This window comes from Leptosomus discolor, chromosome 6, assembly GCF_034619465.1.
Source record: "Leptosomus discolor isolate bLepDis1 chromosome 6, bLepDis1.hap2, whole genome shotgun sequence".
NCBI lineage: Eukaryota > Metazoa > Chordata > Aves > Leptosomiformes > Leptosomidae > Leptosomus > Leptosomus discolor.
The window spans coordinates 61,876,076-61,901,174 of record NC_141396.1 but is presented as its reverse complement, the minus strand read 5'-3'; the positions used below and the strand labels follow the sequence as shown (position 1 = coordinate 61,901,174).

General features: G+C 46.5%; 1 protein-coding gene across 1 annotated transcript; it reads left to right on the top strand.

Moving 5' to 3' along the window:
• Positions 1-1,735: 1,735 nt before the first annotated feature.
• VILL (villin like) lies at positions 1,736-25,099 on the top strand. Its single transcript, XM_009960490.2, has 19 exons — positions 1,736-1,804; positions 3,274-3,348; positions 5,448-5,644; positions 7,641-7,749; positions 8,076-8,186; positions 9,591-9,790; positions 9,878-9,956; positions 11,365-11,463; positions 13,771-13,924; positions 14,966-15,066; positions 15,740-15,877; positions 16,441-16,599; positions 17,489-17,668; positions 18,419-18,564; positions 19,274-19,418; positions 20,096-20,284; positions 22,528-22,596; positions 23,473-23,730; positions 24,986-25,099. Exons 1-19 carry the CDS (start codon positions 1,736-1,738, stop codon positions 25,097-25,099), a joined length of 2,592 nt encoding a protein of 863 aa, XP_009958792.2.

Sequence of the window (25,099 nt, the reverse complement as noted above, 5' to 3'; positions counted from 1 at the left end):
CACCCTGGAGGTACTTGTATCTCTCTACCGGCTGTGCAAGGAGCCCCAGTCTGGCAGCTCTGAGCTGTGGGAGATCTGGATGGACCAATGTTCCTGCCGAGAACAGCAATTTTTTTGCCTTTACTTAGCATGCAAACTCTTCAGGAGAAGGACCATCACATCTTACGACTTTATGGTGCCCAGTGCAGCACATCTCTCCATGCTCTCGTAACACCAGCAATAAATATGCCTTCTGGCAGGGGATCATCTGTCTGTGTTCTTTTCCTCCTTCAGAAGGTGTTTCTTCCATGGCTTTGTGCAATAGCTTCTTTTATTTTTCATCTTATTGTGGCTCAGTTGTGCCAAGTTGAGGCAGCCACGGCACCGTTCCTTCTCATGGGCAGTTTCCTACAGCTGAGCAGAGGAGCACGGGGGAGGCCATGGCCTGCAATCAGTGCAGCCTTTTCATCCAGAGACGGAGCAGAAAATGCAGTCAATCAAGTTGCTGTTGTTTTTAACGTAGTACAATTGTTCAGTCTGTCATGAGCAAATGCAAATCAGGGGAGCGCACTGGCGAAGCAAATGAATACAAACCACAGAAATCAGTGAGCCGTGTTTTCTCTCAGAGCTGGTCTTTGATTTGTGAGCGGGGTTGACTCGTACGGGAACGGCTGATACAGGTCTTGCCCCTACACAAGCACAATCTGTCCCGTGGCCACTCCACCGGAGCCGAGCTGCTGAGGAGGCACTTGCTGTGCCCCACAGGCCAGCCAGCTCTGCTAGGATATAACCCTATTCTCACATACATTGTTTTGGGGGTTGATTTGCTTCAGCAGGTTGCCCTGTAAAGAAGCTGGGTTCAGAAGTTGCTTCTTGAGCAAAACCTCAGCTGTCCAAGCAGAAGGAACAGGGAGCATAGCTAAGAGTAGTCTTTTTTTTTCTTTTCATATCTGGTATATATGATAGAGGATGGATGGGAGACCTTGACCATCAGAGGGGCAGTTGGAGATACCAAAAACTTCTCAAGTGACCCCAGACATCTTTGTGTGGGCAACTGAAACTTACTTCTTCCCTACACAGGCAGCAGAGCCTAGGGAGCTTCTCGGCTATGTGTAAAGTAGACATTTGGGTCACCAGCTGGATCGCTCCATATGCTCTGCTGGCTGTGCTGACAATGTCTCCATTGACCTTTACAGAGCTGAGAGCCTGGTGCCCTGCCCTGAGATACCTTGCAGGTGTCTTAATATAGATCAGAATCTCCTCCTGAAGTGGAAGGGCCTCATTCCTTAGGCTCCCAGTGCCCCAAGGTACCTGGCCTGACCTCCAGTGGCTGCTCCAGGAGGGCATGGATCTCCTGGAGGTCCACTGTTGTCTCTGCCACCCCTCCTGCCATGGTGGGAACAAAGCAGTACTGATGTCAGGGCCAAAACCCTGATGACTCCTTTCCACCTCAAATACCAGAACAATGGTATCCTATCCAGTCTTTGCTGGGTTGTGATCCCACACTTTGCTTGGACCCCCATGAGCCTGGGATAGCCTGGGAACGGGAGTTCATCCCACTTAACTGTTGATAGCTACAGCTGTGCTCTCTTCATAGTCAACAGAGAGATAGAGACACTTCAAGGTGTGGATTATCTGTATTAACCCTCTACTGACAGTAAGAGGAACCCAGATGACTAGCACACTTACAGTTGTATCCAATTATATAGTTATTTTGTTTTTATTTCTTCCTTTCCCTTCTAGTTCAGACTGCAGGATGACAGACGGTGACACAAATCTCCCAACTATTGAGAAAAAGCTGGGACTGCAGATATGGGGCATAGAGGTATGACAAGAGGCAATGATGGCGTATGTCCTTTGTGTGTGTTTTAGGAAAGAGATATTCTTGAAGTAATCTGGATGGGAAAAGAGGGTCTTACAGATAAGAAACGGTGGGAAACATGAGATCCAGCATCTTCTTGTGCAACTTTCAATGTGTAATTGATTTGGTCTCCTGCTCTGTAAAATAGGGATAATATTGACTAAGGAAGCATGAATGTGGTGGGACAGAAGCTGTTCCTCCAGCGCTCAAGGCTTTCTCACCCCCTTCAGGAACCAATGCAAGGCTGCTTTAGCACACCAGAAATCAATTCCTTGTTTCACTAAGAAGAGGGGTTATGCATAGGTAATGTTAATCTATACCAGCAGCTGCTGTGGGGAAGGCACCCATGGAGTCTGTTTGCACTTCATCCTTGTCTTTCCCGTTCCGATCAATGGGTCACTGCAAGGAGATACACTGCAGCCTGCAAGGTCACCTTCTGCTTGTGGTGGTATTTGATTTTGGATTGGAGCTGGCCTGTGTTCCATTCTGCCTTTTTCTGTCCCAATTCACCAAGAACATTCCACTGCAATGAGAGAGCGCATAGACTGAGATGCAGAGTCCACTCAGGGGAGTACACTCTCCACTCAGGAGAGCAGTGGGAAAGGGCTTCAACACATGTCTCTAAATGGTGGTGGCTCTCTACAGGTTCCAGCTCTGTTCTAAATATCACAGGGTCTTTGCCTTTCCAGTTCTCTCCAAAGCACTACACTAAGCTTCTTTCCAAGGGTCTGTAATTAGAGATGTGTCAGTTCACAAGGGTCAATCTGATACGCTGGGAAACAAGTCGGGCCACCAGAAGAATGTGTGTCACTTGTTCCAGGAAACCACAGAGCCAGTGCAGGCTCAGAAGCTGCACGTGTGCTGGAGGGTGGCACATCCAGGCACATACACTGGGCAGGCATGACTAGTTAATGGTGCACTTGTACCAGATAAAGTGTGCAAATAGGGTCTGGAGGGGTGAGGGGCACATCAGCGTCCTCAAGTCGGTCTTTTCTCAGCACTGTTAGTTGCTATGAAACCCTGGCAAAGTGGTTATCCTAACAAAGCTCTGAAAGTTATCCTTAAACTTATGGGTAATGAGTAAAAAGCATGCCCCAAAACTAAACCTAGGATGAGATGTCCTTACTTCCCTACAAATGCAAGCTCTAGAACACTTCAGCCTGACCTCCAGGTCTTCTTGTTCTAGACCTACAGGACTGCAGAAGGGTAAGGAGACTAAAAAATACTTGTCAGTCTCTCCAAGCAGCATTACCATTTGCCCCTTCCCACCCCTTAGTATTTTCGGGATTTCCCCCAGAAGTGGCTTTTTCCAGCTCACAAGCACATCCCTGATTCTTCCTTGTCCAAACCCTGATTCTCACATTACTGTTTCGTGAAATGAAACATCAACTTCTGCGGTTCTAGCAATGACCCAAACACTCCTTTCCTTACAGAATATGAAGATGGTTCCTGTACCTGAAAAGGCCTATGGGACTTTTTTTGAAGGAGACTGTTACATAATTCTGCATGTAAGTAAGGGTAGCAAACATTGGTCTCTTTGGTAGGCAACTGGTTCAACCCTTTGTGCTTAGCTCTGACTTTGACCTAGGTACCCTCACTGGTGAGAGCAGCACTGTGATGGGTAAAAGTGGTTGTGCATGTGCGTTCACCATCAAATCACTCACCTGAATTTAACATGGCTGTTGCAACACTGTGTGTTTCGTAAATCAGAAGTCCAGAGGAAACACTAACTTTGTAATTCATTAAAATTATTGATCTGCTAATCAACAGAGTCATGTCCAGACACGGCAAAATGGCCAGTACATGCCTGGCAAACTAAACCAAGGCTCACATTTGCATGACTTATGGGAGTCTTTTGAGGGTGTGAGAGTTGGCTGGCTGGAGGGTCTCATTTTCAGCAGATGATGTGGGTTATGGAGGTGGGCCGTCTACTCTGTGTCACACAAGCAGCAGAGAGGCTCTGCAGCCCTTCTCATGTCCCCGTTAGGACACTTCACCTGTCCCTCCCAAATTTGGTCCAGATCTACTTGCAACCAGCTGAACCTAGGCTAGCCAGAAGCATGAGGGTCTTCTGAGAACCAGCTCTACTGTAGGGGCTGTACAAAGTGCCTTGTGTTCCTGAAGCTCTATGGGAGGATGATGTGTTGTGCTCAGCTCCCAGACTTCCTTCCAAACCTCTTCGTCTGCATAGAGCAATCCAGGCCCCATTGCATCAAAAAAATGTCCCTACGGTGGAAACAAGAAGTATTTCCCACTTCCTGGGTCTGAGTGTCCCTCCTGCAAACATCTCCATCAGTCAAGAGACACAAATCCTCCACTATCCCACAAGAGCCAAATGCACATCCACTAGACGTCAAGCTAGGAAATCAGGCTGGGATAGTGATGCAGAACGAGTCTCCTGCTCTAATTCACCATGCACATGCCTTTGTGCTACCTTTCAAGTGCTGAATCAATTTGGTAGCAGCTACCCAAGGACATGCTTAGAGCAGAATATGAGTGTCCTTGCAAGGAGCTGACTGTAGATATCAGTATAGATTTTTGACGCTCACATGCTCAGCTTATGTTGCAATAGATTCCCCAGGTAGAAAAGCCCTTAATAAGCCCACAACTCTCCTTTCCCCCTGCAGATAGGAGGGTTAAAATACTCATCTTTGCATTCTGCATCTTGACTGGAGGCTCTCCAATCAAAGATAGTCCACAGGACAATGGGACTTTGATCATCTTCAATAAGAGTGTATTAAATTGAGTGATTTTGCGATTTGCAATTTGAAATTAATTAGCTGTGCCTAGAGGAATTGAGCTGTAGTTTATTCAAGTTGTTCCAGTGTGTTTCGCTGTGGTATCACTGCACAAAGCAAATAAACAGAACTTAGTGTCAAATCTAGTTTATAAAATGAGCTTTTATTGCCTTTCCCAGGTGTCCATGATAGGGTTTAACACAGTAGGTGCTGAAAAATAACTGGCACAACTCACATAACGATAAGCACACCTGTTCTCAGATCGCTTGCCTCCTCTTTCTAGGCTATTGGTTTTTTCCTGTAATAAGATGAATCACAGCATGCACACACAGGCTTAGCTTCATCGGGAGTTATGTCTGTTTTGCAAGTCAGCAGGAATTCAGAGGCAGTTTGTGTTACTCTGTAGTGTGACATGAGAAAGAGAACAGGAAAGAAAGGATAGTATCTCCAGGCAAACAAAGAGCAGTGTAGATGACATTTTAAAAAGTGAGCTATAAGAAGAGTCTTCTTTAATATCCAACTCTACAAAAGTAGGACATGTTGAACGCATTAATTTTTGTAATTGCACAGGTGCTCAGTTTTCCTTGGTAACAAAAGTTAGGAAAGAATATCAGACAGAAACATCATTCAGTTCAATATGTACATAAAACCTATAAATGCTCTCCTGAATAATGTCCCTGGCTCCAGGCTGAGCTCCCAGTGACCCTCCTAAGGCTCCATCCTGTCTCCCCTTGCCCAGGAGAAAAGCAGAACTCGGAAAGGGCTCCATGGCCACTTTGTTTTGCCAGGTCTCTCTGGCCAGCGGTGTTATTTGAAACACACGTATGGGCTGTGTCTTCATCCTGACTCATCTTTCCCACCTCTTCCAGACCAAAAGAACCTCTCGCGGCTCCACTGTGGATTTGCATTACTGGATTGGCAAAGATTCATCTCAGGATGAGCAAGGTGCCGCGGCCGTGTATGTCACCCAGCTGGACAACGCGCTCGGGGGAAACCCCGTGCAGCACCGGGAAGTGCAGGGGCATGAGTCTGAGACCTTCCAAAGCTATTTCCGCAATGGCATTATGTGAGTAGTGTAAAACACCCTGCAACAAGGTGGGTCATGGTCCCAAGGGTTCCCTCTGCTTCTCTACTTCTCAGAACCATCAACATTTCAAAAATCTGAAAAATATGGATCAGCGCTGTGTTGGTCAAAATTCAGATGAAAAAATTCCGATTTTGAAAGAATTACTTACAAGCACTGAGTCTGGAACCACGTCATTCTGTTCTACTGGTCTTTTTCCCAGATACCTGTAGTAATTGCATCTTAACCTCCCTTTTGTTCACCCTAGGGTTTTCCTTCCTCTTCTCCACATGCTTTAGATTAGTGTGCCTGTTCAGGGCACTTCAGACTAATATCCACCTTGAAGACAAGTGGTGATTTGGCTCATACTGGGAGTCATATTCCTGTAGTGGAAGGGAAGTTTGACTCAGAACTTCTGCCATCTAAAAGATACCATTGAATCCAGTCCTGTTGTTTTTGCTCCCTTTGGGGTCTTTGGAAGGTGACTGCAACAGCTGTCCTCCAGGAGGACCTTCACGGGCAATAAACAGCCGAAGCGCCTTGCTTTTAAACAGCTGAAGAAAACACAAATGAAAACCCATCCTTGTTTAATACCCTTTATCCCAGTTTGGTTTTCGATACTTCTGTGTTGTGCATCTCTGCAACCTCTCATGTGTTTCCTTAGAACTTTTGTGAGACAACAAGTTGCTTTTATCCTCACCTTAAAGATGAGTAAGGGGCAATAAAGAACTAAAATTCAGATCTTCAAAAGTGTGTAGGTTTAGAAATCTATTTGGAAACTGATCTGCCTCCGAAATCAGTATGAGTTAGACTTCATCTTGGTCTAAATCACATCCCTAAGGTCAAGCAGGAAGTCTGAGGAAGAATGAGAAATTAAAGCAGGCTCTTTACACATCTTGACAGGCAGACTAGTCACCAGAATAGCCTTCTGGGCCAAACAAGTCTAAAGTACTGTGGATCACTCACATGCCTGACCACATTTGCCAGTTTCTTCCAAGCTACAATAAGATACATGTATTTTCCACATGGCAAAAGCTATAAGACTCTCAGCAATTGTCTCTTTTTCCCATAAATGGCAATCACATTGTGTCAATTACTACTGCAGTATGAGCATTGGATCTGTTTTCTAAAATAGCCTAGGATATGTTGAAATGGGTTAGACTTGCCCCAAAAAAACATTAAAAAGGCTCTGGGACTTCATTGGGGGACTGTGTCCTCTCATGGTGTGGTTGTGTCTTCCTTACAAAGTGGCATGGAAATGAGGGGATGGGATCGTGCAGTGAGGCAATATAGTGCTAAGAGCGGCTGTTGCAAAGTGTGTGTTCAAGGATGGAAGAACAAAATTGGTAGATTAAATCTGAGAGAAAGACAGTTCCTGTACCTGTTTATGACAGCATTTTGATCTGCTTATGGCAACAATGTCCTATCTAGGCTACTTTTAATAGAATAACTATTTTGCAGAAAACAAAATCTTAGCATAAAGTCTTTTCTGCAAAACTTGTTTATTTTTTTATTGAATGTTTATGGAATATTTCAGTTCTGAGATGTCACTGCTATGGTTAGTGGGATTTTCAGTTTGGTTGTGTGGTGTTTCCATTGACATCCTGACCTGCCTGTTCATCTATACACCTTCTCCCAAAGTGCACAACAGCAACTCAACACCCGTAACAGGAAGATGGACACAGTGAGGAGTCACGGTCTGACCAGGGATCATGAACAGTACAGTGAAGCACCATAGCATTTGACATTCTATTTTCAGGACTTTGAGATTATCACAGAATCGCAGAATGATTTGAATTGGAAGGGACCTCTAAACGTCATCTAGTCTAACACCCTGCAGAGAGCAGGGACATCTTTAGCTAGATCAGAGCCCTGTCCAACAAGATTATGTTGGCTCAAGCCTTTTTTGTTGTCACCAAAAGCTTGAGATGTTCTCAGAAAATAGACGGGAAGGTATTTTCTAACCAGCTCTAACTCTTTATTCCCTGCTACACAACAGCTACAAGAAGGGAGGAGTGGCTTCAGGATTTAAGCATGTGGAGACCAATATGTACAACATCAAACGTCTTCTTCATGTCAAGGGGAAAAAGCACGTGTCAGCCACAGAGGTAAGAAGAGCCCTCTCTCCTTATGGATCATTTCTCCTTGCCTCTCCTTCTACACCTATTTTCAACCAGATTTGCCTGCTAGATAGTTCATGTCTGCTCAAGGACCCTTACTACAGGATAGTTTTCAAGACCTTACTTGGGGATTTGGTATTATCATGAGAGAAAACATTTGGCTCAGTGAAGAGCTAAGTGCTAGAAAAATGAGCATGTCATTGAAGACCAGTTGTTACATCCCCAAGGGCAAGTTCACAAGGGCTGTGACTTATCTCCTGCAGCTCTTGTTGTCCCCCCACGTTTTGCCAAACACTTTCATTTCCTCGTGACAGGTAGCACTTTCCTGGGACAGTTTCAACAAGGGTGACGTTTTCTTGCTGGACCTTGGGAAAGTGCTGATTCAGTGGAATGGACCCAGCTGCAGCATTGCTGAGAAATCCAGGGTGAGTATAGACCCTTGGTTTACTAGCAGTATTTTGTGATGCCTGGAGGGGAAAAAAAAAAAAAACCAAACCACTCAATGTTTACACAGGGAAAATTTCGGTAAAACCAGCAACACAGAGTTGAACAGAGAAGATCATGGTCAATCACCTACTTGCCCATCTGCTGGTATTAGAGGCCCAGAGAAGCACTTTGTTCTAATTCAGACCTGGCTTCATCTTGGGTTTCATGGATGGCCACGAGCACATCACCAGCTCTAGCTCCAGAAAGGTGTTCAGCTCTCTCTGAGAAGGTCCATCTCTGTCCTTCTGTGCTCTGTAGTTTGCATGACATATGACTAAAAAGTCAGCTGCACCAGTAGATTTAGCTGCAGTAACTACCCTATGAGTAGATAATTTTTATTTTTTTTTTACAGAATCGCAGGGAATTCCAGCTTGGTCAATATGAGACAAGCGGGAATACATAACCCAGGTGCTGATAGGTCAGATCCATAGCTCTTAAGGCGCTTTGCAAAGGGGTCATTATCCTTATTTTACTGATAGAGGAATCGAGACAGGCATGTAATAAAGCCAAATGTATCAATGGATTGTCAGGAAAGTTGGCTGAATTCATAGCCAGTCATTATACATACATCACCTGATGAGCTGGGAGAGAGGGCAGCTTCGCTGGGAAGGTGACTTTCCAGGACACAACGGTTAGAGGAGAAGATCCAGCAGAGGGTGGAGAAGAGTCAAAGAAACCCTCAGGACACAGAAGAGGAGCAGGTAGAGGGAAGGCTGCTGTGAGGAACAGGTCATAGTTCATCTCAGGCCTGGCAATCAAGCAGGTCATTTCCTAGGTCTGACAGAGGGGCCCCTTTTAAAGCTATTGTAGTAAGAGTCATGGAAAAAAAAAATCAATGGAAAATGGAGATTTCATCCTAATTAGTTCCTTGGCATTTCACGCTGCTTTTTTTCACAGAAAACATTCACATTTTTTGAATACTTGAAACATTTAAATGTTAAATGTCACCACAGGGCACCCAGGGTCCTTCAGGTCTGCAGCATCCAGCCTCGTTGTCCTCAGCAGGCATAGGTCTCTCTCCCAAACTATCTCACAGGATCATTGGACTTGCTTAGGCACAGTCACACATAGGCAATGCCTGCTGTGGCTACCACGTGGCTGTGCCCTGTGGGAGCAACCCCCAGCTGAGACTCTAATAAGCAATGTTTTCCTGGGAGTTACTTAATAAACAAGCATTATAGACACATCCCCTTTTTCAACAGCTAAATTTGGAGGGCAATAGAAGCTTCAGAGGGCTGTGGTAACCTGGCTTGGACTATTGGTGCTCAGTCATTGCTCTAGGTCTGAGTCTTGCTGAATTTGTTGCCTGGATCAGGACTTACCCCCTGCTCATCCTTGCGCAGGGTCTCGCACTAGCTCGCAGCATCAGGGACAGTGAAAGAGGTGGCCGCGCTCAAATCGGCATTATTGACAATGAGAAAGACTCCCCAGACCTCATGCAGATCATGAAGATGGTGCTGGGTGAGAGGCGCGGGGAGCTCCGGGAGGCCATCCCAGATGCGAAAGCAGATGAGCTGCAGAAAGCAAACGTCCGGCTCTACCAGTAAGTCCGGGGGTGGGCTCCAAACCCTATTCCTTCTCACAGCGAGCACTGCGAAGCCTGACTCTGCTCGGTGACTCTGTCTTTCAGTGTCTACGAGAAGGACAATGACCTGGTGGTACAGGAGATAGCCACCCGGCCCCTGACACAGGATCTGCTCCAGCACGAGGTGAGAGAAAGCCATCAGCCCGTACAGCAAGGAAAGAATGCTGTGGCTTGCTTTATTTTGAGCCGAGCACCTGTTTCAACATGATTCCCCTTTTCCTGAAAATTATCAGCCCTTCCATCACTCAGTTTTATCAGGTGTCCTCTGCAAACAGGACGGTTTGACCCTACTACAACCTCAGTGGCCAGAGGTAGGTGGTGCGTTGAAGCTGCTCTAACGAGAGATGGCAAATCGACCCTCTCAGCCAAGGATGATACTAGCTTGGCAATCAGAGTCAAGCAGAGCTGCAGGCCAGCAATAAACTCCAGATGGAAATAAAGGTTCTTAATACCTGGTGTTTGGTGATAGCCCTCCACCTGCAGAATTCAGAGCAAATAAATACTCTGCTCACAAAATCATGAAAATGTGTTTTCCTGCTGTAGCAAGTGGCTGGCCTCAATGACCCACCCTTGAAGGAGAATCCCTACAGACAATCCTCTGTCCAAAGGCTTTCAGAAAACAAAGGCTTTCCTAATATCCTTCTGGCTAAAATCTGGCAGAGAACTGCTCATCCTTAATCCTCTGCAGTACAAACCAGCCTATTCCAAAACAGTGTTGTGCTGCAAGGCTCCAGCTCCCTTATTCACCCTGGTGTCAGCCTTGTTAAATCTGTCTCCTTTTGTTGTTAAATCTGTCTCCTTTTACAGGCAGTTGAAGCTTTTGCTTTTCTCGTCAAAGTTCAGTTTGAAAAACGAGAAGCCTTTGGTCACACAGTGGGTTGTGTGGAGCACCAGCTCTCTGCAGCGGAGACGGGCTGCTTGGCAGCCATCTCATCCCCTTTGGGTTCGGGATCCTGCCGCATTCACAACGATGCAACACTTTGGGCTCCAGATGGGGGGTGCAAAATAGTCCTGCAGAAGATGTCTAACTTGGAATTTTCCTGCTCCTTGAGTAGCAGATTTGGCATAAATGAGTACCACCATCAGCAGTGTTGAAGCACAGCAGGCTGAGGGTGCTATTTCAGCGTACACCTCCTGGAGCCTTTTGGAGATGGTGTTTCTATTGGTTTGGGAACATCTCTCATGAGATGGTAATGGCCAGTTTTGAGCAATGCCTAAGAAAAATACATATTTGAACTCACTACAGTTAAAGGGCAGCTGTCCGGGTCAGGTGTGCTCACAAAGTCAGCATACCCATGAACCCCTGCACTGCAGGGTTGATGGTAGTTGTAGTCCTTCTATGAACCACGGTAAAGCCATCCTCTGTGGCCTCTGCTAATTGTTGCACCAGGGTTAGGGCTCTGCAAGGCAAGGAAATGAGCTAGATCTACATATAATCTAAATCTTCAAGGAGGATCCAACCTGAGTAGGCTACAAAGGAGGACCTTTGCCTGTGCAGAGTTTTTACATCTGCTTTTTCTGTTTCACTTCAGGACTGCTACATTTTAGACCAAGGTGGTTTTAAAATTTACGTCTGGAGAGGAAAAACCTCCAGCCCAGAAGAGAAGAAAGCAGCCTTCACTCGAGCTGTGGTGAGTTGTAATATAGTGCAAACAATGTCGTGGGAGGTTAACTGAGTGCTAATCTAGATCAGACCACTAATTACAATTAAGTGTAGGTCTTGAGGAGCTGGCCTGTGTAATAACAGACAGAAGTTAAATGTCTAAGGGAGACGTGATGACGTAAACACAAAATTGTTTTTCACCAAATTGCACTAGAACTAAGACCTGCCACTAAAGCTAGGAAGAAATTTGTTAAAGAGAAGAAAATATAAAAGAAAATACTCTGTTACACAGTAGATGGTGGACTTCCGGAATTTGTCGATTCAAGAGATGATGGAGGCAGAGAGTATCAGCAGCGTCAAGATGGGATTAGACAAACTCATGGTCAACAGGTCCATAAACAGATATTAAAGGGGCTCTTATATCCTCTCTAACATCCATGACCCAATCTGATGGACGCTGCGGAGAGTGAAGGGATCACACTGAAGACAGCCGCCAAGCTCACGTGTGCTCACTAAGCAGCATCTCTATATGCACTGTCCCAGGCAGCATGACCACTGCTCTGACCCTAAAAGGCATCTCTTGTGTTCTAAACCAAGAGTAATGCCTTGGGCAAGTCAGTGGGGAACTCGATTGCTTGGGGTCTCCGGAAAAGCCACATCTTTTACGTAGGTGCTACAGGCCTCAGCTGCAAGTCCATTACAGGCAACAAGTCCTTTTCACAACACCAATGGGTCTGGGCCCAGGTTCTGCGTGTGAACTTGAAGATGATACAGGGCTCTTCCCCTGGGTAGAAAGAGATCTGTAATTAACTGCTCTTAATTCAGATTGGGCAACCTGAGGCAAGATGGGGGCTTATGTTGAGGTAGAGCACACCAGCATAGTGCCCTGTCACATCCGCTCCTCCAGGGGAGCTGCCACGCAGTTGTTTTCTGGCAGAGCATGCCTCAACACTTCCTTTCAGCAAAAAATTATCCTCAAGGGAGCCTGAGCGAGTAAGGCATTTGGTAGTTTTTTTACAAGTTGGCGTGTTGAAGTGAATGCTACAAGGGAACTTAGCTTTTAATTCATCTCTTCACCTGTGTGACCATAAATGGCCTCATTTTCAATGACATCTTACTAGGAGATACTGAACTTCAGTGGCCCCACCTTCAATAAGGTCTTACCTGGAGACACCCAGCTTCAATACCTGTATATATATATACATATATTGCACCTATTGTCTTGCAGAAGAAAAGCTTAGACAAACTTTGCCTTAAAACTTATCCCACAGTCCTCTGTGCTCCTTTCAAAAGCTTAACTTGGATGTTTTTTAGTAGGCAATCAGCTCTGCAAATTCTGGCCCTGAGCTACACATGTAGAACAAAAGATATCTCTTTCTTTCAGTGTGGCAGGTGGGAGGGATGGGAAGACCATCTGCTCTGCTTTTCCCTAGGGGCAGCGTGTGGCTGCAGTATTTGCAGCAGAAGATGAATGCTCAGAAGCCCACGGTCAGGCTCCTTCCCTGAACCATGGCTGTCAGCACTGTACCTCCAGGTCATCCTGGAGCCTGCCGAGATAAACATGAGAGCAGTTCCCAAAAACTGAGCAATGGCTTTGGCGCTGTGGCAGAACGCAGATAATTTTCTTCCCTCTCATATTGTATCAAGCACCTCTGTTGAAGTAGTCTTTTAACTCAATAGTGGCCCTATTGCAAAGAAATAATTTGGTTTTAAGAAAAATTAAAAAGGAAAGAAAAAAATAGAGATTTGTGAGAGTGTAGTCGCTTCAGAACACACATCATGCTCTGGGGTACTTAGCTGCCTCCATCCCTTCACTGCCCTGGCAGGCATGCTTTCTATTATAGGAGATAGAAAGGGCAGTCTCCCTGTTTTAGAGAGGGACAAAAAGTTTGGAGAAAAGAACTTAACTAGGCTCTTGGGTCGCAGGCACACCCCATCACTGCTCCCTCCACGCCTAGTTCCATCACCAGAAGCCATCTATGGAGTGTCTGAGATAGAGGAGGAGACTTTTCATCAAACCCATTGAGTGAGATTTTCTTCGAGACTGAGGTGCCAGGTAGAGGTTAAGTTAAGGATGCGATCCAGGTGACCAGCATCTAGGGGTAGGGTTCAGTCTCCTAAACACAGAAATAAACATGGACACTACAGTGAGAGCTTGTAGACACCTCCATTTATAAGCCTGAAGGCACGTCTTGGGTGGATCCTGCCCTTGGTCACACCACTGTGTTCAGTGGGGGCTGTTCACTCTTTGGGCTGCTTCAGGTCTACATCCCTCTTCTCATGTGCGTAAAAAGCTCAGTGTGTCCCCACTAATACCCTTTTTCAAACTGACCAGGGTTTTATCCAAGCCAAAGGCTATCCTTCATCCACCAACATTGAAGTGATCAATGATGGCGCAGAGTCAGCCATGTTTAAACAGCTCTTCCAGAGGTGGACAGAAAAGAATGAAACACAAGGACTGGGCAAAATCTACACTATCGGCAAAATTGGTAAGCGTGTTTGTCCTGGATTTGGCTTTCCTCTCTGTGCTAAGCAACAGCTGAGGGAACATCATTCACATTAACTGCTTCCTGCCTTCAGTATCTTGAAAATCCAGTGCACATTCTTCTCGTGCCTTCTATTTCCCACCTTCTTCAGTACACGCAAAGGATTCGGGAACTGAACAACATTCAGAACTGCTGAAGGTTCTTATACGAACCAAACTGCCATTTATTCCAAATGTAAATGTTGGCAGAAGATCACTGGCATCTGAAAAACTCTATGCAAAATTTCACACTTGCAGAACTTCCTAATTTTCTTTATAAAGAGCTAATACTGAACCTGATAAGGAAGTGTTGAAAAATATTCTGCCTTCATTTATACTGGCATCCATCCAAGATCCTCCTGACGTCAGTGGAATTATTCCGTATTTACACCAGGTGTCAATGGTGCCTCAATTTACCACACTGCTGAAGTGAATATTATAATGCATTAATCCCTAAAAGTAAATAATACCAAAGAGAGAGAACTTATTGGTGAATATGGGGTGGTGGCAGAGATGCTGAATGTCTCCATCCATAGTAGCTTGAAAGCTGCAAATCTCCTTCCCTTGCAAGTTGTCTCTGTTCTCTCCGCTTCTGTCTCTCTCCGTGCTGTCCATAAATGTCCTCTGTCTTTATCATAAGGTGGAGAAATGTAGACATTTTATTTCTGAAAGTGGCATTTCAAAAGGTGGGAAATACGTATAGATTTGGAAAACAATTATGAATTTTCAGTCAAGAGACAACCAATATTTTTACAAGCCAGTCATCACTGGAACGTGCTATATGGCCAGCTGCCAGCCTGTAACAGATCAGCACTGGAGTGTGTGAGCTCTTGCATATTCCAAAATCAATATTGGCTTACTGCTGGCAAGACTGGCTTCTTGCAACTGTGGACCAGGATTTTCTTGCATGTATAATGATTGCGTGTGTGCGTGAGGCTGATGCAGAGGGTTTGTACGTTATTATGCATTCACTGGGTTCTTGTTTATATTCTGCTGGTGCATGCAGCCAAGGTGGAGCAGGTGAAGTTTGACACCACTCAGCTCCACGCCAGACCGGAGCTAGCTGCTGAGCAGAGAATGGTTGATGATGCCTCCGGGGAGATAGAGGTGAGAGAGCTCCTTTTGCTGACAGAGGATGCAATAATCACTGTGTTTCCAAACATATCTGCCTTTTCACACACAGCAGCTGTGAAGGTGTGCCCACCTACGCTCCCCAAGGAAGCACGGCTGCAGCCAGAGCAGAGTGCTTGCAGACTAACTAATGCAGCAGTTACAGTAGCTATGGGGCATTTCTCCTCCAACCCGTGACCAGTGGAACAAAGCAGCCACCGAGACGACTTCTCTCCTGCCTTGTGTGCGGGTCATGAGGCTGATACAGTCAACCCCCCCTCTCACAGTGCCTCTCAGTTAGGCCCATCTTAACCAAACTTGTGCAGAGCAGAGGCACCTCTTCCATTCTTGTGTCCTCCCATGGAAGGTGGAGCTGGTTGAGAGAGGGGCTGTGGGGCTGAGAGGGTCCTGGAGGTTGCTCCTCCTTAGTCGGGCCACCGACTGCTGAAAGTGCATTAATGGCACGTGTATTGTGGCAGTCACTGAAGAGACCTGACTTTTCCAGCAAACACTTAATGAAGCTGGGGGAACATAGGCTGGCATCTCACAGGGAGAGGAAGGGTTATCTTTCCAACAGAAGACCTGAACATCAGGGGTCGGCTGGCAAAGCGGCTGCGCTTTGTTTTCACATTGACTCCACTGCTGCTCACCAAGACATTTCTTTGACTAGGTGTGGAGGATTGAAGACTTGCAAATGCAGCCAGTGAATCCCAAGACATATGGGCAGTTCTACGGGGGTGATTGCTACCTGGTCCTGTACACGTACCTGAGATCAGGCAGGCCTCACTACGTCCTCTACATGTGGCAGGTAGGTCAAACCAAAGCAGAAGAGACTGTGCTGTGGCTGCTGGAAGCCTGAAGCTGAAGGAAGCAATTACATGCAAAAATCCCAACCCAAACATCCAGAAGAACTCACATGTCCTCTGATCATCGGTTGTCCATTGCAAATATCCCGAGCTGTGTTTTGTAGGCAGCATGGACACCCTGAGCCCAAGCTGGCATCAGACATAGAGACAGCAATGTCAGACAGAAATAGTGAAGGATTGTGGGGCTTACAGTGCTGAGGTCAAACTTCATAGTCTTTCAGATTGTCCCTTAAAGCCTCAGCTCCTGGAGTCATGTGTGTACACGAGTATCTCTGCTTTCCTTTTTAAAATATATTTACCTTCCCTGGCATGCAGAGCAAAGCTTTAAAAATGGGATGCTGAAGTCTCCAAAACCAGAATGCAAGTGAAATTTAAACATCTGGTAGTTTTAACTCTGATCTCACAATATTATATGCAGGGCTTGAGATTAGCAAGAAATAACATTGTGCAGAGCTTTATACCCTTCATCTCATCACACTGCATGGGCCATCTCTTTCTTCCCCAGGGTCGCCATGCTTCTGTGGATGAAATCACTGCCTGTGCCCTCAATGCCATTGAGCTGGACAAAAAGCACGGGGACGAGGCCGTGCAGGTGCGCGTGACAATGGGGAAGGAGCCCACGCACTTCCTGGCCATCTTCAAGGGCAAGCTGGTCATTTACGAGGTAACGTGGCTTTGCACGCGTGGGCAATGGAAGGGGCAAGCACCAACGATGGCTTGGCAGTTGCAATGGAAATAGTCCAGGAAAATGGGCTGATATTCAAGAAAGGATCCTGCCAGGACTGCATGGGCTGGCAGGTGGAAGTGGTGGAACATTTCTGCTACTTCCCAAGTGGCCTGAACACCATATGTGTAAACACAGTCCTGGACTGAGCCAGACTCAGCTGTCCACCCTGAGCTCCAGCATTAGTGTGTGATGTTCTTTCCAACTCTACCCCAAAATATTTTGCAGAGTTACAATAAGACTACCATCCTGTAAATTACAGATACCACTATCCAGAGAGGGTCCTCCAAAATATCCTACAGACAGTTACTTGATTTGAATTGTCCCTATCCAAAATATATCATGTTAACTACTAACTGACTTCACATGCTGCTTTGGCTGCCAACATCTGTGGTGGAGACATTGCAAATGGATGGGGAAGAGGGAACAGCTCTCGGTATTGGTCCCACCATACAGCTTCTATGGCAGATGTTCAGCTAAGCTGAGTGCAGCCAGAAATCTGAGTCCAGCTGCCTTGCCCAGTTTACATGGCAAATGCTTTGCAGACACTAAGATCTGTTCACATTGAACTCGAACACCTTGATGGGCGTTGATCAAGACTTGGAGTAACCCGGGAGGAATGTGGAAGTTATGACATGTGGGTTTTATTCTGGCCTGGAACCAGAAGGTATCTGGATTTCCTCACCTGCTCTGTGCAGGATCATGGTCCATCATTGCAGCAGTGTGGAAGGTTGTGACCCCAAGAGCCTTGTTCCTCAAACCAGTTGCACCCTGGATTTGTGTGCCCTCCTCCCCTCCCAACGCCATCCTTCCCTCTGTTTCCTTGCAGGGAGGCACGAGCCGAGCTCAGAAAAGCACACCCGAGCCAGCGATCCGCCTCTTCCAGGTGAGGGGCACTGACGAGATGAACACAAAGGCCACAGAGGTGCCAGCCCGGGCCTCCTCGCTCAATTCCAACGATGTCTTCCTGCTGACAACCAGCCAAGTCTGCTACCTGTGGTGTGGGAAGGTGAGACTGCACTGAGTCCAAGGGCCGGCAGCTGAAGGGAGTCAAAATTGTTGGTGGGGGGCTTGAGTCTCCTACTGCCACTGAGCTGTGGAGGTGTATCCTTGGGCAGGTAGCCCATTAATTTCAATGGAGGAAGGTGCACCCAGGAGAAGGCTCTGTCTGTGGAGAATCAGCAGTAACACAGTCCTCTCTCTACAGAAGTAACCCATCTTGGGGCTCACTTCACCTCATTTTAGATGTTCATATAACTTTCAGCTGAATAAAGCACCCCAGGTTACCCAGCTGTAAGAAATTAGCCAGGATTAGGGCATATTCATTTATCCTGTTTTAGTCATGTGTTTCAGGGTGAGATGGTAGAGCAAACTGAAGCAGAAGTGTTGCCCAGAGAAGCTGCAGATGCCCCATCATTTCAAGTGTTCAAGGTCAGGTTGGATGGGGCTTTGAGCAATGTGATCTAGGGAAAGATGTCCCTGTCCATGGCAGGGAAGTTGGACTACAGGGTCTTTAAAGGTCCCTTCCAGCCCAAACCATTCTATGATTATGAGTTTTGCTCTAGATGCCATCGGCTGCTGAATGTACCTTCAAAGACTAGAAATGGATTCTGAGTGATCACCTCAGATGAGATCCTCAGAAGCATTCAAGCAGGTCTGAAACTCTCCAGAGGAGGGTAGGACCAAGCCAGCGTTTCCCCACAGATAAGTTTTGCCAGTCTGTTCCTACCTCCACCTCATTTTTATGTCCTGCACACAGGGATGCAGCGGAGATGAGAGGGAGATGGCAAAAATGGTAGCTGACATTGTTTCCAAAAGGGACAAGCACACCATTTTGGAAGGACAAGAGCCAGCAGAGTTTTGGGAAGCCTTAGGAGGCAAAGCACCTTACGCCAGTGAAAAGAGGTAATAGTGATCTGCTTGTTCCTCTGGGCTTGGCCAGGCAACATTAAGCAAAAGATCAAAACTTTGCAGGAAGGTGAGTGAGCACTTTGAAACTATGTCCTCACTAAAGGGAGCACAAGGTCAGAATATCACCAAAAACTTGGTCGGAAAACACACCAAGATGTCTCTTTCTTACTTTTTGGGTCAGGCAGCTCCTGTGAAGCAGATCCAAACCTTGCAGACAAGGGTATGTTACGTTCTCCTTTCCCCACAGTAAATCTGTCCCGTATCTTGTCATATGGGCTACATGAACTACATGCTCCATTTCCAGCCATTATTAGCTTTGTGAGCATCCCCAGAAGATTCATGAAACTAAATCTGCTTTTGAACAACCTTTCTCCAGCCCCTAGGACAGGTGGTGGGTTCCTTTGCAACCTTTGCAGTGATCTGATGTGGCTTTCACCTGACACCAGGCTCATCTGTGCAATGAGAGAAGGGTTCTGCTTTTGCCCTCTTTGGGTGGAGAAAAAGTTACCTTTAAAACTTGTTAAAATGGTCCAAGAATCCTGAAACCTGACATTGCTGACTTTCAGGCCCTCAGATGAGTGTTTCCATGTTCCCACCTCTTCCATCAAGGTCATGACAAGTAGCATCAGGGCCCTGAAGTAAAACCATGAGGGAAAGGTTTCTATCTCTCTTGTTTTTTCTTTCCCTGCCATGCATGAGGAAGGTTTCAAGAGCGGATCACACACTACCAGCCTCGCCTCTTCGAGTGCTCCAACCAGACGGGTCGATTCATCATGACAGAGGTGGTGGGCTTCTGCCAGGAAGACTTGGATGAAGATGATGTCATGCTGCTAGACACATGGGAAGAGGTCAGCACAGACTCTCACTCCTCTTCTTCCCAGACATATTTTCAAACAGGTTATGGCTTAATTGGTTTGAATCCATCGTTCAATGTGAAACCAAGGGCGCCGTGCCTTCTGTCCCATCTCCAAACCCTTCACGATGCTTGGTCAGACAACCAGGCGCGTGTCCAGGCCTTCTCACCCAGGTACAAAACACGTGAGTGAGGTAGTATTGCTAGCCCTGTTTCAGAAAGGAGGAAAATGAGACACCTGGTCCATGCCTTGCTCCAAGGTGAGAAGAGCTGGACCTGCTCCAGTCTTTGCCAGCTCATACAAGTTGGTGGCACCCAGAAACCCTCCCCCTCATTTCCCAGCACCAATGGTGACAAATTACTTTAGACTATCAGAAACTGCCACTGAGGGCTTTGCTTTCTGAGGCCACTGGAGTCTTGCCCCATGCAAGGACTGGGTTTAGCTCCCTTGAAATGTACAAGAGATGTTTCCTGAAATATTTCTGGTTTATGCCTGTCTCAAAAACAAAATCTTTCTTGCCTGGGAGTGAATCTGGGATGAAAATCCCAGAGGACTATTGGGAAACAACATTTCCAGTTTTATCTCTGTTCCAGTTGGCAGGGGAGAACAAACAGCTGTGTCTACACAGGTCCTAACTACTCACCGATCTTCAACACCTTCTCTCCTTGCAGATTTTCCTTTGGGTTGGCAAAGCCTCCAACACATACGAAAAGAATGAGGCAATTGCTTCAGCTAAGGAGTATCTCAAGACCCATCCAGCAGGGAGAGACTTGGCAACCCCAATAATACTGGTGAAGCAGGGCTATGAACCCCTCAACTTCACAGGATGGTTCAACGCTTGGGACCCTTACAAATGGAGTGTAAGTTGCTGGAAAAGCCCTGTGGTGTGTACACGTGATCAGCAGTGCTTAAAGGGTGTTATTGTCAGTGAACATATCCTCTATGGTGCATGGAGTGACACCTTGCAATGACATGTCCTGAGCTTCACAGCTTCCTGGTGGTACCTGAGCAGCTTCTACTCCTTCGCCAGCAAAAAGTGCCTGTTTGGTGAAACGGAGGTTTTTGCAAGTATATGGGCTTGAATTCACAATATTCACATTTTTATTTTAAAAAAGGTTAAGTTCCAAATCAGGTTTGTGATTTCAGTCAAAAATGGGTTGAGGCTGCTAGTAGTGAAATCAAGCTCAGAGTGAAAACAGAAGCACCCCACATCATAAAGGAAATTGGAAAAAAAAAAAAAAAAAGTTCATTTTTCAAAATACAGCCACAGAGAAAAATTCATGGCTCAGCTTTAAGGGCAAACACCGGTGAAATGAAAGATGCGAGCAGACAGGTCTCGTGTTCAGGTTTGCAGACTGCCCATCAGAGCCCAGCAGCTCCTGAGCAAGGTCACCCTTGGTCCCCACACACAAGCCTTCTTCTCAAAAGCTGATTTACAAATACCAGCTCTTTGCTATACAGAAACGGAAACCTGCCCCAGGAGATGCCTGGGAAAGAAAGAAGTCCTTTCTCTCCTCTTTCAAACACTTCAAATCATTTCAGGAGTATAATACGGAGAAGAGATTTGCTCGTGTTGCCCATGCACAAGGTCTCACCGTACTCTGCCAGGACCCAGTCTCCAGCCCTGCTTGTGCACAGTGTGGTTGGACCGAGGAAGGGGCCGTGCACTGAACTCCATGCAGACCGTGCACCAGCCAGCCTGGGGACTCTGTGCTGCAGCACAGAATAGATCGGGAATAAAGGACAAGCCTGGAAGGGCTTTGGTGGTTAATAGAGCCAGAGCATCCCTTCCGAGCAAACAGCCAGGTGGAAGCAACCCTGCCAGGCTGTGCGCCTGAATTCTTGCCACCCGATGGCACTGGTGTGCACGGCTTAAGGGGAAAAAAAAAAAAAGGCAGAACATGATGGGCAGTGAGGAAAAAGCTCGGTTCCCAAGTGCTGTATTCCCAGAGCCTTCCCCAGTGGGCTGTCTCTGATTGTCCCTTCTCTGGCCTGTTTTTTTTTCCTGTGAACATCGGGTTTCGGCCAGTTCACAAGCGATCCCTTCTTCTGGTTGCCCAAAGGGTTGTGAGTGAAGTCCCATGCCGGAGCCTGCAGGTGGGACAATGGCGTGCAGGTCCCCAGGGGACTTCACACTGCAGGAAAACTCGTACAGAGACATTTTATTTCCTGCGGCTGGGTTTGCTTTGTCTTTCCTTGGAACTGGTGTGACGGTAGAGACCCTGTCTTGACAGCTGGATTTGGACAGATAAGACAGCAGCTCCCACAGCGATGACCCTTAAAACAATGTCGATGCTTAGAACAAAGGTCAAAACTTGATGTTTTTCTGAGGCACAGCTGAAAAACAAGGATACAGCTCATAAAATATGGGCCTCTCAAAATAACCCCTGTAGGCAGCTTCGGCAATTACAGACAAGCAATCCAAACTGTTGACATCCCAGAAACATCTGGTGTGTGTGTTCATTGCTCAGTTTTGGGTCTAAATCTGTTTACTCTGCAGTCCATGTGTTTATGTTGTTTGCTCTTGATGGGGAAGTTTGTTGGATGATTCTGTGAAGAACTGACATCTCCTGGCTGCTCAGGAAAACACAGTCATGAGCTTTGCCAATATATCTAGTATATTCCTTTTTTAGGAAGTAAGAGGTAACTGGTAATACACGGTAGCACCAAATTACAAGAAGTCAGAGGCTTTGAAAAATCTGTTGCTTTAGCTGAATGAATCAGGGAAGGGGAAAAAAGGGAATTTTATTTTATCCCAAATTTTCATGCATGGCAGGATTCATGTAAAATTCAAACAATTTAAATCCAGTGGTAAATATGATTTCTCTTCATTTGCCTTTTGCTCTCTGAAGTCTTTAAATTTCCTGTTTTCACCTGTCATTGTACAGCTGTGAAGGCTAAAGCCCGTTTGTTTCTTTGTTTTCACGTGAAAGTTCAGATTCTGGCACAGTCTCCTGATTCCAGGAGCTGGGGTTTGCAGGAGGCCAACCCAATGGGCACCACTTGGTTTTAAAATTTGTATGATCTCCTGATCCCATTAGCAAACAGGAGCATGTGCCAATTAAAGGTGGCCCACACTTCTTACAACTCCCTTTACCTTTAGGATGGCAAGTCCTATGAGGAGATGAAGAACAGCTTAGGAGACGTGTCAGCTATATCCGAGATCAAAGTGGTGAGTTCCTTCTCAGCCCATGGGTGGGAAACACCTGGGTTTGAACACCACTGGATCCCCCAGCCTGTTCCCACGAAGGAGAGGACATAATGATCAGAGCCGGCATGGAGACCTCAGGCTGTCAGGATCAAAGCTGTGCTCCTCTGTGGGAAGCAGAGGGGGACGTGATTAATAACCCATAAATACACCCAGATCTCCTGGGCCATCTCCAGTCCTGTGCAGCAGCATCTGTGAGCAGGAGGTTGGCCAGCTGCTTTCTAAACTGCATGTGCAAGTAAAAGTGTGTGCAGCTATAAGAGTGTGCAGGTAAGCGTTGTCTGAGTAGGTTGCAGTGGTGGGGCTCCTGAAACCCTGGACAAGGGTCCCTCTGGTCAAGAAGGGCGCAGCCCAATGGGAGATCCTACAAGGCACAGAGGAAGCAAGGTCCCAACAGTCCCTGAACAGGGGCAGGAGGAAGGCTGGAGGGAAGTGGCAGAGGCTTTGAACAAGGAGAGGTGGCATATCAGGGAGGGGTATGCAGGTAATTTAGAAGTTTTAGACATGGTAGATATCTAATCTCACCTTCTGTCCTCCCACATGCACCTTCCCCTGATGTTACCTTGAGAAGAATGAGACGGTTGTAAGTATCTTCAGTTATTTCTAAGGGCTCTCATCAGTGCTGTGCTTTTAGCAGTCCTAACATTAAGATGTAACATTAATGGAGGTGCTGGACTAAGTTTTTAGTTTGGACTTTCTCCTTGCCGCTTTGGAGCAACAGACCAAGAGATAGTCTGTGCCAGAAACAGTGCCCCCAACCCCAACAGAAAGCTCCTGAGATAACCCCTAACTTGCTCTGCCAGAGCTTCTTGTCTTGACATGTTTTCCTCCATTTGGCAGGACCTTAACAACATCAGCCTGAACAAGAGAACCCTCAGCATGACCAACTTGGCTGGTTCAAGTATGGCAAGTGCTTCCCCAGAGTATAAATCACACTTCAACCACAGTGACAGCAATAGCTACAGCAATAGCAGCAACTATAACAGCAATAGCAGCCCTTCTCTGGTGCCCAATGGTGAAGAAATTTACTCCCGAGAGGTGCTGATGAACAAGACAGTGGATGAACTCCCAGAAGGCGTGGACCCCACTAAAAAAGAGGTGACAACATTGCTGGTTTGATGCCTTTGTAGCTTAGCCTGGAACTTAGTTACTGACTAAGTGCACGGGTGCTTTAGACTATGAAGTCCTGCTTCAGGCTCAAGGAGGTACTAGCTGGACACTTAGGTCTCATCAAAAAGCAAAAGTTTCATGTGAGAGGGAATTGTAGTAGTTTTACCCGAATTGAAGTAGTTCTATTTTTTTATGGCAGAAAAATAATTTTAAATAGTCATTTTAAAAATCATTTTCTTATGGTAGAGTTATTTCATTCTGCTACCCAACCTCTGTCCTTGGAGGGACAGAGAATCAAAGTACAGTTCGTGTGAGACAAGGGGACACAGCTGAGAATGAAGCCAGGATTTGCATTTTGCTTGGGCTCTTGGTGTTTGTTTTCATTTGAAACTCCTTCCAGAAGGGATCTTTTTTTTTTTTTTTTTTTTTTTGTCAGAAAGCTTACATTTCAGCAAATCCCGTCCAGGGACAGGGAGGAATGTCACATCTCAGATTTCTGATCAGCCCAAGGATTTTGGCAACTTCTGTAGCTGAGTCCAAGCAAGCCAGTTGGAGGGACACAGAGGGTTGATTCCCTCTACTCTCTACAACCCATGTTTGACCAATTTCTTGCCCCAGATCTCCTACCAAAGGCCATCACCCACAGCCAGAGAGCTGATCCACAGCTGGCCCAGTAGGTCTGCCCTGCGGTGATGCCCATGTGCTAAAGGTTGTATTTCAGCCAGGCCATACATGAGTGCTTTCTTCTACCCAAAATGCCAGGTAAAACTCAAGCTCTGTTTTCCCCAGAGTTTCTCGATATCACTGATGAGCCCATTATCTACAAAACTTTTTGTCTTTCCAGTCCAGGGAGGGAACTGAATGAAGAGGCGATGCTTTCACTGTGAATTGCTACCTAAGAAACCATCCAAAACTTTGGCCAGCAGGACGCACCATGATTTGTCCTGGCCTCAGTATGATTAGTGGGAGCCAATTTCCAACCACTGCATGCTAACCTCTCAAAACCAGAGCATCCCTTTGGGCTGCTGGTGCTTTATTCCCCTGGTGCTTTGGGAAGCAGGTTGAGGAACAGTTGCTGGGATGTTCCACCTCCCACCACAAGGACAGTCAGCAGGACCTGAGCTGTTGGCCTGGAGTCAGGGGTCAGCACTGGCACAGTGAGGAAGGGATGCAGCCGATGGAGGTGTCCTGGCCTCTGTGAAAGGCAAAGCTGACCTCTCCTTGCTCTCTCCTCCCACTGCAGTACTATCTCTCTGATGCCGATTTCCACGATATCTTTGGGAAGTCCAAGGACGAGTTCTACCAGATGCCCAAATGGAAGCAGCAGAACGAGAAGAAGCAACGTGGACTCTTCTGA